An 18473-nucleotide genomic window follows, 5' to 3' on the forward strand; every position below is an offset into this window, starting at 1 on the left:
ACCTGGCTGCTACTTAGCCTCTTAATTCTAGGGAAGCAGTAAGGGTGTACTTAGTTTTTCACACGTGGCTTCTCAATTTTGACTTTATTTTTGTAAAATGAACCATGACACGGTGTATTATGTCAGGTATTGTTGTTCATCTGAGATTGTGTTCACCTGATTTTCAGACCTGCTAAAGACCAGATGATTTTTATTATGTCCTGATACATAAAACCATGAATTCAAAGTGGGTGCACTTTCTTTTTCACATGATGTATAATATCCTGGGATAATTATCATCTTCTCTTGAGCTTTATTGGTTCCAAGACTTTGAGATCCTTTGGAAAAGGCACCACTTCAATGCTTGTCTGTGTTTTCAGGGTGTTCCATAAAAATATAGATACAGCAGAATTGGGAGGGGGGAGGAAGCTCTCCTAGGTTGTTGGATTTCCAATTTAGAGTCAGCCTTGCCGATGAAAAGGGTGGATCCGATACCCATATTAGTACCAAGATCAAGCAATATAGTTATTACAGCACCAGGATTTTAGGCTGCCACTGCCAAAACACAGCAGTGGTATCAGGGGAAGGAATGCAAGTGTAAATTCTACGGATTGGGATGCCAGCTTGTTCCTTGTTTTATTGATGATGCAATTCTCTCTTCCCTAATTTACAAACTGAGCACTCTTTTCAAAGTATGCCAGGTCATCTTGTCTCTAGGCAAAAACAGTGTCAGCAGGGTAAATATGCACTTTGTACTATAAAAAGAAACAGTTAAGAAATCTAGCCAAGAATTCTTGGAAGCTCTCATCTTTAAATATGCCAGTTAACATGCTAAATTATGAAATGCTAATAAGACTTGGATTCGTACAAGACGAAAAAAAGCCCCCAAAAGACTGTTCATACAAAATACACACACAACTGAGGATTCTTGAAAAGCCCAAAGCTTGGAACACTGGATTTTAAAAGGAACACACTATTTCTCTGCGGGCAGGTTGCCATGAGTGTCACCATTGCTCCAATCACACAAGTGATTAATTGCATAGCACGTTGTTAACATGTTGTGTTGCTCTTTCCCCAAATAGGTCAGAAAAATACTGGGAAGTATTCTCTGGAACTCCCCATAGTGGCCAATTCTGACATTGCACATTGGAAATGTTTATAAAAATATGGGAAGTATTCTCTGGAACTCCCCATAGTGGCCAATTCTGACACTGCACATTGGAAATGTTTATAAAAATATGAAAGATAAAACCAAAAAAACCACCTTCCCTTTCCACTTATTGATAAGATAATGGTGTAAAATATCAAACCCTCTTGTCTTCAATTGTCTGGCAATAAAATTGCACTTCTGCATAGCTCAGTAAGTTAGGTATCTGGCTGCAGAGCCAGAGGTTCAATTTCCCACACTGCCTGCTGGGAAAAGAGCCAGCCTGTATAGCTTTGGGCAAGCTGCACAGTCCAGAACACCCCCAGTAGAAAGGAAGATTAAATTAATTCTGAGTATACCTGGAAAACCTAGATAAGAGTTGCCGTAAGTCAGAACTGACTTGGTGGCACATTATTAGTAGTAGTATTGGCCACAGGGTAGAGCTCTCAGACACACTTGAAGGCAGCAGGTGTGCATGACAGATTTCTCCCCCCAAAATGGGGAATGGCCAGACAGTTTAACAGGAATAGCATTAGGGGTCCACCATTGCTGCCTCCCAGGGCCTACTCACCACCCCCTGTGGCAGCTGCCTCAGTCTACCTAACAAGAGGGCCGGCTCCAATCATTACAGCCAATGCGATGCCACCACCTCTGTATTTCTTCCCTTGTTCTTCAAGCGTCTCTGCTCTAGGAATGAAAACAGACGACTCTGCGAGGCTAGAAAGAGGAGATGATGACTGTCCTGCCAGTGGTGACTGAGAAGCGATGCTTACACTTCTGTCAGGTACTGTGACTAAACCAGAGAACGTAAGTCCCAATGAATATAAAGGAAGCAATCATTTCTTTCCCCTACGAAGAATATGTGCTTTATTATGGGCACATATTCTCCCTTCAGAAGGCAGTAAATTACAGTATTTATGGAATCTTAATGATCTAAACACAGTTGGAGCCTGAAGGTCAAGGCTGCAAACTGCATCCTAAATTTCTGTTTACAGATGAAGTTGAGTATTTATTGCTGCACTGTTTGTGCTGCAATACTTAAAGGTCTGCCAGAGTTTCCATTATAAACCACTATTTCAGAGGTTTATAACTCACTCATAAATCTCTACTTCAGGCTGAAACACAGTGCAAAACAAGGTCTCCACTGGGTGTGAGGAATTTCTTTTCTTCCCCTAATTTTAGGTTCTGTTTGCTTTTTCCAAAAGGTGTGTGTGTGTGTGTGTGTGTGTGTGTGTGTGTGTGTGTGTGTGTGTCTGTCTGTCTGTCTGTCTGTCTGTCTGTCTGTCCCTCTCTCTCTCTCTCTCTCTCTCTCTCTCTCTGTGTGTGTGTGTGTGTGTGTGTGTGTGTTTTAAACCATCCAAACCCTGGTATGAAATACAGAAATTGTCAACTCTGCTTAAGTTGCATTGTCAACTCCGATTAAATTCAATAGATCATACATTTCATGTAAACAGGATTGTAGTCCTGTTTGGTAAAGGTTAAGTACAACAAACAAAATAAAATCAAGGCTCCCCTATATCTTCTAGCACCTTTGAAAATAATTAATACCATGACCTACCTATTGAATTCTAACATTAACATAGCAAAAATGCCATAGTGTTGTTGTGCAGGAAAGCACCACTAAGGGACTGGTTGGGCAAGTGGCTGCACAAGAGGTTGAGCAATCATTAGCACAACACTGCATTGGACACCACTGAGGGAAACCAAGTCAACTCTGAAAGTCCAATCAAATAAAGTGATCAGAGAGACGAAAACAAGCACATTTCTCTACCTGTAGAATCCTGGAGGAACTTGTGGAACTAAGAAATTTTTCTCAAGGTTTTGCAAGACATCGTTCAGCATTCTTACACGGATGGGGGCTCTTTCTTTCGGGTCATTAGCCGGCCGCATTTCATCGGACTGGAACAACTGTGCACTGTCCCGGAGAGTCGAGGCCATTCTCAGCAAGTGGTCAACATTTAGGCCGTCATCTGATAACATTAAAAGAAAGCCATGAAACATTAAAAAAAACCCAAATAAATAAAGTCATGATCTTGGTTCCCTCCATGCACCCATTCATAGAAATACCATATAAGTGAGTGGTTCCCAATCTTGGGTAAGATGTTGTTACTACAATTCACCACCACCAGCTGTGCTGGCCAGGGTTTCTGGGAGCTGCAGTCCAAGAACACTTGGGTTACCCATGGCTGGAACCACAGTTTTAGGCAAATTCTATACAACCGAGGCTCAAATTTGTTACACATGTTGCTTAAGGAGAGAGATGGATGATAAATTCGCCCAGTTTCACTGGCAATGCAAAAGTGCAAAATTCCCTATTTCCAAATATGAAGGACAGATTAGAAAGCAGTGTGACTCTGAGATCCACACATTCTTGACATTTTTAATTTGGTTGGCAAAATGAAGCAAAAAAAGGCATACCCAAAAGAATAACATAACGTTTACAAAACACATTTAAACATCCATATGTGGGAAGAAATGTGCAGAAAAATGTATACATTTGAAAAAAAAATATAGGCGAGATAGTTTACTTTTGGAGTGAGGAACATAATCATCATTAGCTGCCTAGAGTGGTCTTATAGTCCAGATAGGCAGGATATAAATCAAATAAATAAATAAATAAATAAATAAATAAATAAATAAATTATCATAACAACATCAAGTACACCCTCTGTCAAGGAGGCACAGTGGGGAATTGAACTCCCAACCTCTGGCTCCTCAGCCAGATTCCTAAACCACTGAGCTATCCTTGAATGTACTGTGCACCTTGCCTAATTTTCTCCTTCCCTCTGGCAATCGAAACATCTCACCTCTGGAAGAAACACACTTCAGTGGTCCCCGTAGCCTTGGGGCTTTGGGAACAATATCAACAATATCAGATATCAAAAACCACTGAGCTCTCTAGCCAGCCATAGTTGCTAAGCTAAATGTAAAGGTTCCCCTTGATATTTAGTCCAGTCGTTTCCTACTCTAGGGCACAGTGCTCATCCCCGTCTCCAAGCTATAGAGCCAGTGTTTGTCCGAAGACAGTTTCCGTGGTCATGTGGCCAGCGCGACTAGACACGGAATGCTGTTACCTTCCCACCGGGGTGGTACCTATTTATCTACTCACATTTTACATGCTTTCGAGCTGCTAGGTTGGCAGGCGCTGGGACAAGCAGCGGGAGCTCACTCCGTCACGTGGATTCGATCTAACAACTGCTGGTCTTCTGACCTTGCAGCACAGAGGCTTCTGCAGTTTAACCCACAGCGCCTCCACATCCCCATAGTTGCTAAATTAACATTTAAATTGGAATGCAATTGTATTTCACTTTTCATACTTGTCCACATTTGCTCGCATGAACTGGGCTGCAAGCATATTGAGAGTTAACCCGTCAGTAAGTCCTACTGAATTTAATGGTACTTACTTATGAGTAGACATGCATAGGACATGCTGTCTCACACCTTCAGGAAATCTAGGTGCAGCCTGAGTCTTTCAGAGGCAGTGAAGCTTATTAGCAAAATAAGCACTTGTTTCAAAATAATGCCTTAAAGTTTAATTGTTATGCTACCATTTTCTTTAATAATCTCCACCTTCTTCAGAATTGTCAGCTTTGTACTAAGAAGCATCAGCAGCCAACTAGAACATATTGGCATGATAATGAAATGGGAAGGAAATATATAGTTTGACCTAAATATACATGAGACTACCGCCTGCTGTTCTGAATGTAGACAGTATAATAGGAATTTGATGCAAATAGTTTCTAGTAGCACTGGTGTCTGTTTGAATCAGTTTTATGCTGCATAATTCCTAGGAGGTGGTATTTTCTAAACAATGGAAAGGAAAATAAGAAACAAGTGCAGATAGAAGAAAAAGACGACATTTTGTTTACCAAGTATGTTTTTCAGAGAACACTTGAATTCATTCTGCCACCATTTCCCACACACCGTAAAGAGAACAGAAATATATAATACTGTTATTTTAGGATTATAGCTGCGCTTAAGCTAGTCACAGGTTTCCCACTGACGTCTTCAATGGCTCTGAGGCTTTGTTTGCCTTCCCAGTTATTTAACTGGCATGGTTCGTGAAAATGTTTGTTTGTCCACGTGCATTGTTTTCACTTGCCCTCTGTTATGTCAACACATCACTTGCATCCCACTCATTGCACATAGCTGGGATGTCATCTCATCCACTTCATGACGCTTGATGGAGTGGAAACAAGCATGTCATGAATCAGGGGAAGAGGAACCACTTCAGTGGCCATGAAAGGAGAAAATGATGCTGAAGCAGCAGCTTCTAGCACAGTAATGGGTATTTAATAAGGGAGAAAATAAATGTGAATATTCATACTTGGTGTCTTTCAGGCAGGAGAAATTATACCTCTTAAAATGGTAGTGTAGTCCAGTGGTTCTTAACCTTGAGTTACTCAAGTGTTTTTGGACTGCAACTCCCAGAAACCCCAGTCAGGACAGCTGGTGGTGAAGGCTTCTGGGAGTTGCAGTCCAAAACTCCTGAGTAACCCAAGGTTAAGAACCAGTGGTCTAGTCCAGTGGTCCCCAACCTTGGGCCTCCAGATGTTCTTGGACTACAACTCCCAGAAGCCTTCACCACCATCCCTGCTAGCCAGGATTTCTGGGAATTGAAGTCCAAGAACATCTGGAGGCCCAAGTTTGGGGACCACTGGTCTAGTCTAGTCTACTGCTCAAGGAAATATTTTTCTCCTTCCACAACTGGTTTCAGTCGAAATGTACATCTGGTTGGAGATCTCCAGTGTTCTGCCCGCTTGGGACTCAAAATCATGTCCTAACATGCTGAGATTATTGAGGATGAAATAAGCTGATACCAGGCTACCCGAAACTGTGCAGAGTTCTTTGAACTACCCTTGTTATTCATATGTGTTGTCAAGTTGCCTCTGACTTATCGATGACCCTTATGAATGACCCTTGCCCTGGCCTAACTCTGTGACAACAGTGGCTGTGTCCTTGGGATGAAAGAGGTTTGTAGCTGGCATTTCAGTTCCTCTTATATCCCTCCTTTTCTACACCCTTTGCTTAGCTGTTCTGCCACATTATATTAGCCACCACAACAGTTGTGTTAGTAGATCTTTGTGCTGGCAGATCATTGGAGCCAGAGGAATCTGCGCAATATATACAGGTGTTCCAACTGACAGATGGAACTGCTCGATAGCTCAATGGTCTAATGCAGTGGTCCCCAATCTTGGGTCCCCAGATGTTCTTGGACTGCAACTCCCAGAAGCCCTTGCAAGCATGGCTAATTGTAAAGGTTTCTGGGGGTTGCAGTCCAAGAATGTCTGAAGATTCAAGGTTGGGAACCACTGGTTTAATGCATCTGGCTGTGGAGCCAGAGGTTAAGAGGCTGATTCTCCACTGTGCCTCCTTGACAGGGGTTGGGCTCATAGGATCCATAGGATCCCTTCCAGCTCTGCAAAAACCAAACCACACCAAACCAAACCAAACAAAAAACCACACTGTAAATGTGATCATGGTCACTGAGAGCACCATCACTGTCTTGAAGCAAAGAGAACAATTCTGGTGTTCTGGGCAGAAGAATAAGATAAGCAAAGACAGCCGTTTTACCCATGTGATAGCTATCCTATAACAAGATGACCAAGCAAACAAGCAAGTTTGGGCATATTTTATTTCTATATTTTCTTTATTTTCATTTTTGTGTTGCCTGTCTCCAAGTTAAGAGATCCAAGAGGGCTCACAAGTTATTAAAACAAAACAAACCAGTTAAAACCACCATAACACTGAAAAACAAACATATAGAACTATTTAATTTTAATTAGTATTAAAACAATTGGTTAAAAAATCCCTAAAAATAATTATAATGCCCCCCACACAAGACCAAAAACTGTTCCATTAATTATTAAAAGCCTGTCTAAACCTGTCACCAGGAGGACAAGAGGAAGGTGGCAAACCTAACTTCCTGAAGTAGAGCATTCCACAGCCTGGGAGCAGCCACAGAGAAGGTCCTGTTTTCAGTAGACCTGCCTGTGAAGCTAGTGGGACTGAGAAGATCTTTAGAACTGAGAAGGTTCATGTAGCAAGATAAAGTCCTTAAAAGCACATGGTTGCTTGACAGTAGAAGCAAATTTTACCACTCTTAAAAGCCTTCTGGCCTCCCTTACAACAGCAATTGATTATAACTGAAAGGCTGTCATAGACAATCAGAGCAGAATCTGTTCTCAATCATCCCAGAGTGCAGGACACACAACAATGGGCTCAAGTTACAGGAAGTCAGATTTCAGTTGAATATCAGAGGAAACTTCCTAACTGTTAGAGCAGTATGACAGTGGAACCAATTACCTCTAGAGGTGGCGAGTGCTCTGACACTGGATGCATCCAAGAGAAACTTAGACAACCACCTGGCAGATATCCTTTGAAACTTAGACAACCACCTGGCAGATATCCTTTGATTTATACGTATTCCTGCATTGGCCTTATAGGCCCCTTCCAACTTTGTGATTCTGTGATAACTATTTTCAGTTTAAATTTGCCATAATATGGCTTCAAATATAAACTAATGACACAAAATGTTTGCAGAGTAAGATGCAGTGTAGTAACCAGATGCATGCATTTTCTGATCTCTCTCTCTCTCTCTCTCCTTTTTTTAACCTCCACCCTTATTTATTTAACTGCTTAAAATAAGATAAGCAGAAGAGATCCTGATTTGAGCTGCAGAGATTTGCACAGAGAATCAGAAGTGTTGGATAATAAAAGCATTACTGTTTTCCTCTAGAGTGAAATAACATTGGCAATTTCCCCTTCTTTTCTTCTGAGTGGTGATGTCAAAAGGCTTTTTAAGGTAATACTAGCAAGCCCTTTCCTGATGACATGCCCTACCAGTTTCAGCCAATGTATTTATTCAAGGAATAAATCACACTTCTTCCTGTCACTTCAAGTCAGGAAAATCCAGTGTACTACGTTAATGGGCCCTTTACTGTTTCTTAAAACAGTGTTACTCACTTTCCGATGTAGACAAAGTCACATGCCGGATAACCTTTTTTTAAAGACACAGTTCAGGGACCCTGGGATCTATTTAGCTGCCTTGGGTCCTTTTGAGGACAAAGGTGAGGTAAAACTATGTTAAATAAATAAAATTAAATAAATATCAAGACTGTGAGATATCTGATATTCTGGGATACAAACCTTTAATGTTACATATTCATGTCTGACGGGAAGACATTGGGATGAATCTAAACTGTTGTTTAATAAACACAGCAATTTGGGCCATGGGTGTAGAAACACATGCAGAGGTATGTGCTGGAGAGAGCCCAAGAAGTAGGCATTGTGTAATGTCCTACCCCATCTTGGTAATTCTTTCTTAAATTAATTGCCTTAATTAATATAGCAATTGTATTTTTTATAATTATATATATATTATATTGATTTAATGTTGTAAGCCGCCGCGAGTAGACATGGTCTAGAGGGGCAGGGTATAAATAAATAAATAAATAAATAAATAAATAAATAAATAAATAAATAAATAAATAAATAAATAAATAAATAAATAAATAAATAAATAAATAAATTTCCCTCCCCTCAGGCACAAACTGTTTTTCAAAATGAACCTGTTTATGGTGGCGTGTTTTTTTTTTTTAAGTTCGAATGGTTCGTGGGTAGCCACAAACCACAAGCCACCACTTTTGTGGTCTTCTTCATATGCATCTGAACAGGATACAAATATATCTGTTGAACCCAACTGCTCACCCTTGTGGCACAGTGATTAAACTGCAGTGTTGCAGTCAAAACTCTGTTCACAACTCGATTTCAATCCCTTCCATCCTTCCAAGGTCAATAAATTGACTGCCATCTTGCTGGGAAGGGGGCAATGTGTAGCCTGCATAATTTTAAACTGCCCAGAGAGTGCTTTAAGTACCATGGGACAGTTTACGAGTAGTAGCAAGATTTGCTTTGCTTTACCCCTGGTTTAGAATATACAGTGCAGGCCAGCAACTCCAATTTTACTGAGGCAGTGAATCCACTCTGCGTTACAGGCAGAAACTTACATGAGCTATTGAAACTACTGAAACTATTTTAGGAAAAGGTTTGCTGCTGCCATAAAATATTAATCTCCAGGTGCTACTGAGGTGACAGTGAGCTGGACTGGACCAATGATTCAGTATCAGGCCCCTTGGATCAATATGGCTGGTGCTTATATAATCTATATGTATCCTGTCTGTGGATGTGCAAGATCTGGCCTTGATTTAGGATATAAATACAACACTTCATGCAGGAAATGGCTGTCATTAAGCAGTACATCTCGTTGCTCCTCCCACTCCCCAACTAATCACAAAAAAACTGCCATTGGTCTTTGTTTTCAAGCTTATAACAAGCCTTGTTGATTTAATCTGGCATTTTCCTTAGCATTGGTTAATTCATTCGTTTCAGTCACTTCATTTTAAGGAAAGTGGAATTATTTTCATGGCACTAATACTAGCAAGATAAACTCTCCTGAGCTGGTTAACTTTGCAATTTCATGTAATGAAATCTACAGCCTTTACATCTCACAAGCCTCTAAGATCATGCTCATTATATGGGCTTGTTTTTGTCTGACTCCTGAAACTAAAGTTTTTAAGACTGTCACAAGAACTTGTGCATCCCTTTTAAATCGTTTTTATGCCCCTTGAGACATATCTAAAGGGTGAGAATGGTCTGGATAACCACCAAGAGCCAGCTTTAGTATCCTGATGGGAAAAGTGAGGCAAAAATATAGATCATTCTTGAGATTTAGCTCATTGGCTTAGGTATTTGGCTACAGAGCCAAAGGTTGGGAATTCAATTCCTCACTGTGCCCCTTGTCAGTAGAATCAATGTCTGTAGTCATGGGTAAGCTACATAGTCCCAGGGCACCCCTATACGAAGGGAATGGTAAACCATTTCTGAGTATTCTTGACCTGGAAAACCTTAAAAATGGTTCCCATAAATGAGAACTTACTCAACAGCCCATTATTATTATTTTTTAAATTCATCATCATATATATATGTGAACTTGCTTATCTGTGTTAGATAAACATAGTTGCCTTCCAACTATGGTTTGTTACATAGCCATGTTAAGATACTACACTCAACATTTTAATCATTAATGTTAATCACATTAATCATCAATATTTGTCCCTCCAGAACCATCTGATGAAATGGACCACCATCCACAAAAATGTATTTGAGATAACTCTGGTAAGGTGCCACTAGATTTTTTTTTTTGTTGGCTTTACAGCAACAGTTCTAACATGGCTGTCCTTCTGCCCCTCAAAATGTTTGCCAGAGACACTATGCCTTTCTATCAGTTCCTAGGAAGCATGAGTAGGCTAGTGCCGATGCTCTCATGTCCTCCATGTAGGCTTCTCAAGAGTTGGCTCCTGTAAAGAGAATGTTGAATTAGATATGTTTGGCCTAAATCCACATGGCTTTGATTTTCCGCTCAAGTAACAGAAGGACCTTTAAAGCAGTAAGCCCTCTGCTTTAGATCCTAGTTAACCCCCATCTTTAAAAAAAGACTGTATTGGGCATAATGGAACAAAGGTCTGACAAAAGAGGAGACAGATTCAGATATCCAAGTATTCTGTGTTCTCCAGATTTTCACCCCCATATTTGAAGGTGGTTCAGATCATAACTGACCAGGTACTGAACAGCAGGAATAGGACTGCTCATCCTCAACTATTAAACCAGAAATAGCAGGATAAATACTGTGAGTGGTGACTGTAATGGCAAACAGATCCAAGCCAGGATTTCAGAATCCTCTTGCCCAATTAAAGTCCATGCCATTCCAGGACTTATACTAGCTTGGTGGGGGTTCTACCAGGAAGAACAGCCACTTGCCTGTGACTATCTGTTGGCAAAGAATTACAGGAGTAAACCCTAGAAATATCAAGATTAGTCTGAGCTCAAAGTCCTATTTCCAAAAGTCCTAGGTCTCTGAACACAACAGTGACAACTAGGCAGCTGTAAGAGGGCTTGGACCTCTTTATTTGCCTTTCCTAAGCAGGAACAGTCTCTCCTACTCCATCCCCATTCTCATCAAAATACACAGATCAAGGTCATTCATTTCCAGCACAGAGCTTTCAGGAACTGGATGATAAATCAACTCGAGCAAATTATTCAGCATTAAATTATCCTGCTTCCTAGCGGCTGCAAGGAGGGACGCCAGTCGGAGTGATGGGCTGCCAACATGAATGCAGCAATAAATAAGCAAGACGGGCCAGTTTTCAAACTGGGAAAATTACACAGTGAACAAGAACCAATGGGTTCAATGCTCCTTTCTTCCTCCCTTTGCCCCAGTTTTGTCTGCACTGCATGGGGAAAAAAGGAGGCAATTTCTTGCAATTTGGCCCTAAAAATAGTTTTTAATCAAAATTTTGATACTAATCATTGCCAGAAAGGGAGAGCCAGATGTATATATGCTTCTACTGAGTAAGAGAAAATGGTATAGTCTGCTGTAGATAGATACATACGCAGATTTGACCACAATCTAATCCAACACAACAGTATGTGGACTATTGCAACAGGTACATGCTGGCATAAATTCAAAGTAATATTAGAAGAGGAAAACATAACACATAGACAGACAGACAGACAGACAGACAGACAGACAGACAGACAGACAGACAGACAGACAGACAGACAGACAGATAGATAGATAGATAGATAGATAGATAGATAGATAGATAGATAGATAGATAGATAGATAGATAGATAGATAGATAGATAGATAGATAGATAGATAGATAGATATGGGATGTGGATTCAGAAATATTTGGAATGCATCAAATAATGTCATATCTGGATAGTTCCAAATATATCCCAGTCTAAATGTGGTTGTTCCAAATATCTGCAATAATAATTCCTAATATTTGATGTCCATTTACTCCTATAGATTAGGGGAATAAGTGAAAGTGAAACCTATTTCTCAAGTATCCTAGAGTGATTTCTAGACAGATTATACTTAAAGTCACTGTGGCCTGAGGGATAGTGGGGACAGAGAACTCAGTGTCTCCTGATTGGGGTTGCCATGGGTTTCACAAAGAAGGGGGGGGGCTGGTATCAAAGCAAAACCTATAAATGATGTCTTTCTACACCAGTAAAAACTGGAAGCAAGTGCAGATACCAGAATGTATTTTTTTTCACATTAGTTATTTCCAATTCAAAGTTGAGCATTGCTGCTTATAAATCCCTTAAGCATTTGCTGTTAGGATATGCTCTGGTGCAAGCTTGCACCGCAGCAGTTTTCTCTGTGTCCTTTTCTCAAACTTCAACTTACACTTACACTCTCTATATCTCATTGTATATGGTTTACTTAATATAGTTAAGAAAAATATTTAGGATTAGTAGATGCATAGATTAATATATTATAAACCAACAAGGAAATATTATATTAATTTTAGGCCCCTTTGGAGTATATAATCAGATTCTGTACTTTGAGTAGAGTCTGCAGGCAGTATGAAACATGGGTGTGATAGAAGAGGCAGGCACTTGAAAAGCGGCAGGAATGTTTCCTGTACCCACTGGCTGAGTGTATACATTGCAAGAAGGTGCTCAAACGTGGCTAGGACTTGGGCCACCACTCCGACAGTGGCATGCTTAGTCACCTGGATATTCAGCACAGGGCACTGCTGCTGGGAAATGAAGTGGGTACTCTGGGGCCAAGTGTAAAGGGTAGGAGTCATCAGAGGTTGACTTACCAGTCCAGGGAAGTAGGAGGTAGATGGGTAAATAAGAGGTGGGAAGAAGCAAATGCCAGACCTACATTTGTTTGTTTGTTTGTTTATACCCAACCTTTCTCTTTAAAAGCACTCCTGAGACCATCCACTTATAGCTTCAAAGCCTGTCTGAAGAGGAAGGCCTTTTCCTGACAAGAGAAGGACAAGAGGCAAGTGGCCAACCTAACCTCATGGGGCAGTTTATTCCACAGCCTAGGGGGAGCCACTGAGAAACAATACTCTATGGAATTCAGTCCCCCCCCCCCTTGAGTTGCCCGTATGGTGATTGGCAATCAGAAATCTGCAAATCATGCAAATCTAAACACATGGTTATGTGGGAGGAGGGAGCCTTTCATCAAGCTAATTTGCTTGTTTGTTTATTTGCATTACTAACCAATTAGGTGGATTTATCTTCCCACAACTCTAAGAGATTCTGCTCCTTCTTCCTCTCTTACTCCTCAACATGTTTTTCTTGCGCTTTGCTTGCAGCCAGCCTGAAGCATGGAGATTCCTCAAGCCATGTTGGGCTGGGAAATCAATCTCTTGCTATTTTAATCTTTTTTCTTCTCATAACTTCTGATCCTCCAATGAAGCTTGTTGAGTCAAATACACTCCATTTTCTACCTAAAGATAGCCTCCTGAGTCTTATTTCTATAAAGTGCTGGCTATGGGAGTCGGGTGGCTCTGTAAAGATAGACTTTTTAGCTAATTCTGACTCTAATGAGCTGGGCTTCTGTTACACATTTAAAGTGAATCAAGCAAATCTGCACAGCTCTGACCAGTGGTAGCATATCTGTTAGTATATTTTCTAGGATTGTGCCAATTGGACACAGCTGTTCTACAACTGTTTTAGAACAGTTACAGGTGATCAAAAAAGCTGATGGGACTATGAACCAATTCTGCAGCTGAGAATGATGTACAGCTCAAAAAAAGGATTCATAAATTCAACATGATTTCTGCTAGTAAAACATCAGTATCGGATATTGGCCATTGTATGTTTACAGTCAAGGAAAACAAAGGCTCACTATCCAAAATTGGAAGAAAACAATATATTCACTGAGATTCTTTGGACTCTTACCTTGAAGACTCTTTTGAACTTCTAATGCAACATCCAGGGCATTAAAGGGCAAAACCGGATTGGTGGCAATTTGCAAAATTGTTTCTCCCGACAGCTAGAAAAAGTAAAGGAAAGGCTATCAAAGAAGATCATATAAATTGTAGCATATTTTAAACTCCAGCAACATGGTTCAGCATGTGTATTTCCAAGCACACATGTGATGCACACATGGCATCCCCATTCACTGCAGCTGAGAGAAATCATAGAATCAGAAAAGTGAAGTTGGAAGGGGCCTACAAGGCCATCAAGTCCAATCCCCTGCTCAGTACAGGAATACAATCAAAGCGTATCTGCCAGGTGCTTATCTAAGCATTAGTATCACCAAAATTATTCTTAAAAGTGCATTATCAAAATGACTGCTCATATCCATGGCAGCTTCATTTGGACCCCCAAGAAAGCCCTGGATTAGGTGAAGATTCTGCACAGAATAAAAACCTTCAGCTTGATCAAATCAAGGTACTGTATCTCCGTTAACCTCAACCTCAAATATTAAATCAATGTCATGGTTTCTTTCTTCTGTATTATTTTTTACCATTACTTTATTATCGACATTAAGGCTATCAGGTCCTGCCTTTTCTCTGAAATAAAGTTGCACATTACCCAAAAGTATTGTATGACTATCTTTTGATAATGAATACTATCCACCAAATATTAAAGGAATACTTCAGAACCAAAATATTAAAAAATAGGAAAACAAGCCCTATGAGGAAAGACTGGAATAACAGGGCATGTTTAGCCCTGAGAAAAGATGGCTGAGGAGATATAGGATAGAACTTTTCAAAGGTAGAGGAGGGGCAGGATCTGTTCTTGAATTATTCTATGATTAAAATTGCATTCTACCAATCAGCCAACCAAATGTAGTTGATTAATTTACCAATTAAACTGATTAAATCACATACAGAGTGATTATTTTTCCCCTCTCCCTCTCCCTCTCCCTTTCTCTCTCTCTCAATGAATGTTAATCTGCTCCTTCAAAAAGATGATGCTGTCAGGGTGACACAGCATTGGTAAAGTCAAACCCATGCAGTTGTATGATATGCCCAATTAGCTGAAACCAAACTGAATTGGCGCAAAGCTGTTGACTGACACAGGCCGTGTGGAACACCTCTCAGCAATTCTAAACAAGCTGTACACAGTACTTCCCTGATCACTGTGAAACTCAAGACCACTGTGTCAATTTATAAAGCCATGTATGGCACTGGACCAAGGTACCTCCGAGAGTATTTACTTCTATATAATATGTTGGCCAAGTACTATGATCACAGGGAGTGTTCTGCAGTCACCCTCTGTCTATGAAGGATGGACCCTTCCGGTCTTCTTAGTAATCATTCCTCATATTTCTGAGTCTGTAGATTCAGGTCCAAAGTAGGTGCTATAGAGGCTAATTACAAGAAACAGCAATTGTTTAAAAGTTGATCACCTGTAGATTGCACATTAACTTCTTTGTTCTGTGATTGGTCATTGACATCGGCTTCAATTCCATTCAGATTGCTTAAACCTGATGCTGGCAGAAGATTGCAAACATCAACATGCTTACTTATTTTAATGATCTGCTAAATTCTTAACTAGATTCTCTGGCATGAGGTAGCTGAAGAGAGATTTCTTTTACTGCTCAGGCCTTTTAGCTAAATTTATTATTTTGGCTGCTTATTTTGCATTTTTATGCAATACTATTGTATTTTCTCCTACATTAACACATATATTTTAATATTCTGCTATTGAATAAACACAAGAACAATAGCAAATGCAGCAGTAGCATTAGGATATCTGAGAATAACAAATTTATTTCAAGGTGAACTTTGATGGATTATAATCCATTTCTTATGACTAAATAAACTCATTTAGTATTTTGGTTTACTGTGACTAAAGTTTTTTTGTCTCTGTTTTCTCAGACATCAACAGATGGATGGACAGACAGCTACTTCTTTCGAAAGAAGGAAAACTGCAAGAAGAGTTTCAATTTTTTTTGGGGTTTCAGCATCTTTTCAGTTTCAGCTATGATAAAGAAAATGATCAGCAACACTCAGTTTGGTAAATTCATTTGCACGACCTGATGTTAGAAATATAACAATTATCGTGACCCTGAAGGGATGCAGTTGAAACAAAATAGAGACAGCAAGATTTTCAGAAGAGGGAAGATTAAAAGAATGCCAGCAGGGCTTCTGAGAAGCCCCCACAGAAATGTGGCACAAGACACGCCCACAGAACAGAGAAAGAGACAAAGGAAATACTATTGATCAGCTCAAAAACCTACATCCAGGCAAGGGGCAATATTTAAAAGGGTTGGGAGTGAGAACCAAAGGGGGAGAAATAGCACAGAAACAACTGAGAAGAAAGCACTGTCAACTTTTGTGAAGGATGAACAACGGGTGAAGGTAAGCTCTGCAGATGAACAGAATTAACGTTACCTGGAAGGAAATGGAAAACTTTGACAAGCATTTTAAAAGACAAGGCAAAGGTCCCTCAAGTAGCAAGTGTGGGATGACTAGTTCGACTTCTAATCAGTGAAGCACTTTTCACACACATGATCCAAAGGCTGGCCATTCTTCAAACCGTCTCATCCATTCACCCATGTTTATAGGTCATAAAATCATAGAATTATAGAATAACTGAGTTGGAAGGGGCCTACAAGGCCATCAAGTCCAACTCCCTGCTCAATGCAGGAATCTAAATCAAGACAGATGGTGGTCCAATTTTCTCTTGAATGCCTCCAGTGTTCGAGCACTGACCACCTCCCAAGGTAAATGGTTCCATTGTCATACTACTCTAGGAGTTAGGACATTTTGATTGATCTTCAACTGAAATCTGGCTTCCAAATCCTGTGAGGGAGACTAGTACCTCAAAGGATTTGGAGAGTACTTCTGTTAATGCACCCTAAAATCACATTTGTCTTTTTTGCAGCCACATCACACTGTTGGCTCGTATCCAGCTTTTGACCTACAGCCATTCCCAGATCCTTCTCATTCATAGTATTACTTAGCCATCTTGTAACTGTGCATTCATGGGTCAAACAAGTGGATACATAGAAATATGCGATTTATTTGTAACCCATCTTTTTCTCCTTTCAATATATCTTCATCAACCTATATGTCTACCTATTTGCAATGGCACCTGTAGTCTGAAAAGGTAGCACTGATTTAGTCTCCATTTATACCATTAGAAGTCAAAAGAATAAAGGAAACACAGCAGACATCTACACTTAGAACCAAATTGGATCCCTAATGTCAGCTGGAAAGTGGGCTGATGTAAGCTGAGCTTTTTTTTCATTGGGCTCAGTGTCCAGTTACTAACTTACTATCTCCTAACAGGTTGGAGTGGGTTTTCCATGCTGTTTGGCCATGTTCTTAAGATTTTTCTTCCAAATGTTTCACCAGTATCTGTGGCTGGAATCTTCAGAGGACAGGAGTGAGAACAGAGCACAGACAGAGTTCTGACCCCTGTCCTCTGAAGATGCCGGCCACAGAGACTGGTGAAACATTAGGAAGAAAAACCTTAAGAACACAGCCAAACAGCCTGGAAAATCTACAACAACCATAGGATCCCACCCGTGAAAGCCTTTGAGAATACATATCTCCTAACAGTCAATAAGTTCTGACAGACCCTAAGTGTCCATATTTTAGTGGCACAACACACCCTGAAAGCAGAAAGCACCAGCATCTCCAGTTAAACCATCTCAAACTGGCCTGTGGGGTTGGGTCCACACCTGAAATTTTGCTACCAATCAGGGTCAATAAAAATACTGAGCAAAATCTATGATCTCATGTACTGATTGCTGGATACTTCTTTCTCTCTCTTATTTATTTATTTACTTATTTATTTCCCACCTATCTGGTTTCGCGACCACTCTAACACACATATGCACATACATAAAGAGTGCCAGTTTGTGTAGGATGCTGTCAGAATATATGAAGTAGTATCGGTGGGAAGTTTAGTTCCCATAATTCCTTGTCTACTGGAAAGAACACTTACCTCTTATCCATCCCTTAATAAATATGGGAGAAAGTGAGCAAAGGGAAGGGCTAAAGCCAGCTACAGAGGGAGAAAATTAATCAGATAAATATCCATCATTCACTCCAAATCTAGAGAGTGAAGAAAGCCAGGATTTCTTTATCTGTTGCCATCATTAGTCTATGGTATCAGTGCAAAAGATGTTCACAACTGGTGATGAATATAAATGTGTGAACCCACCAGCTTTTGTACTGCTAGCAGAGCTGACCCCTTTCTATTACTAAATACAATTTGATTTCCCTGCATTAGGGTCATTAGTGCTTTTTTTATTTTAAAAAATGAAGGATCTGGGGTGGGGACGGGGGGCGCTGCCAATAACTAAAGTCAGTGGTATCCAAATAAAGAAATGTGAGAGGAGAATATCTTATGAGTAAAACAATTTGCAAATCCCATTATGCCTCCCTTTTTGGCATTACAGTGCAGGCACTTTATACGTGTGCTAATGGGGTAATTGTAGTGTTTATTAAATCACGTATGTAGAACGTTAACCTGGAGAAATCAATCACAGGGAGGAAAGCTCAAATCA

At 40.2% G+C, this 18473-nt stretch overlaps 1 protein-coding gene and 1 long non-coding RNA gene across 3 annotated transcripts in view; one reads left to right on the forward strand and one right to left on the reverse strand.

The window, feature by feature from the left end:
* NAALADL2 (N-acetylated alpha-linked acidic dipeptidase like 2) overlaps positions 1-18473 on the reverse strand; it is a 988342-nt gene that overhangs the window by 38049 nt on the left and 931820 nt on the right. For both annotated transcript variants that reach the window (XM_078389637.1, XM_072996217.2), the window contains 2 exons: positions 13901-13994; positions 2898-3096 (listed from right to left, as the gene is read on the reverse strand). In XM_078389637.1, the coding sequence (XP_078245763.1) occupies positions 2898-3096; positions 13901-13994 (293 nt within the window). The remainder of the gene's footprint in view (positions 1-2897; positions 3097-13900; positions 13995-18473) is intronic.
* On the forward strand, positions 1438-17706 carry LOC140706074 (uncharacterized). The gene is made up of 3 exons (XR_012085801.2): positions 1438-1910; positions 10250-10303; positions 12914-17706. It is a non-coding gene; the product is annotated as an uncharacterized LOC140706074 (long non-coding RNA).

The sequence above is a fragment of the Pogona vitticeps genome, chromosome 3, assembly GCF_051106095.1.
Source record: "Pogona vitticeps strain Pit_001003342236 chromosome 3, PviZW2.1, whole genome shotgun sequence".
Classification (NCBI taxonomy): Eukaryota; Metazoa; Chordata; class Lepidosauria; order Squamata; family Agamidae; genus Pogona; species Pogona vitticeps.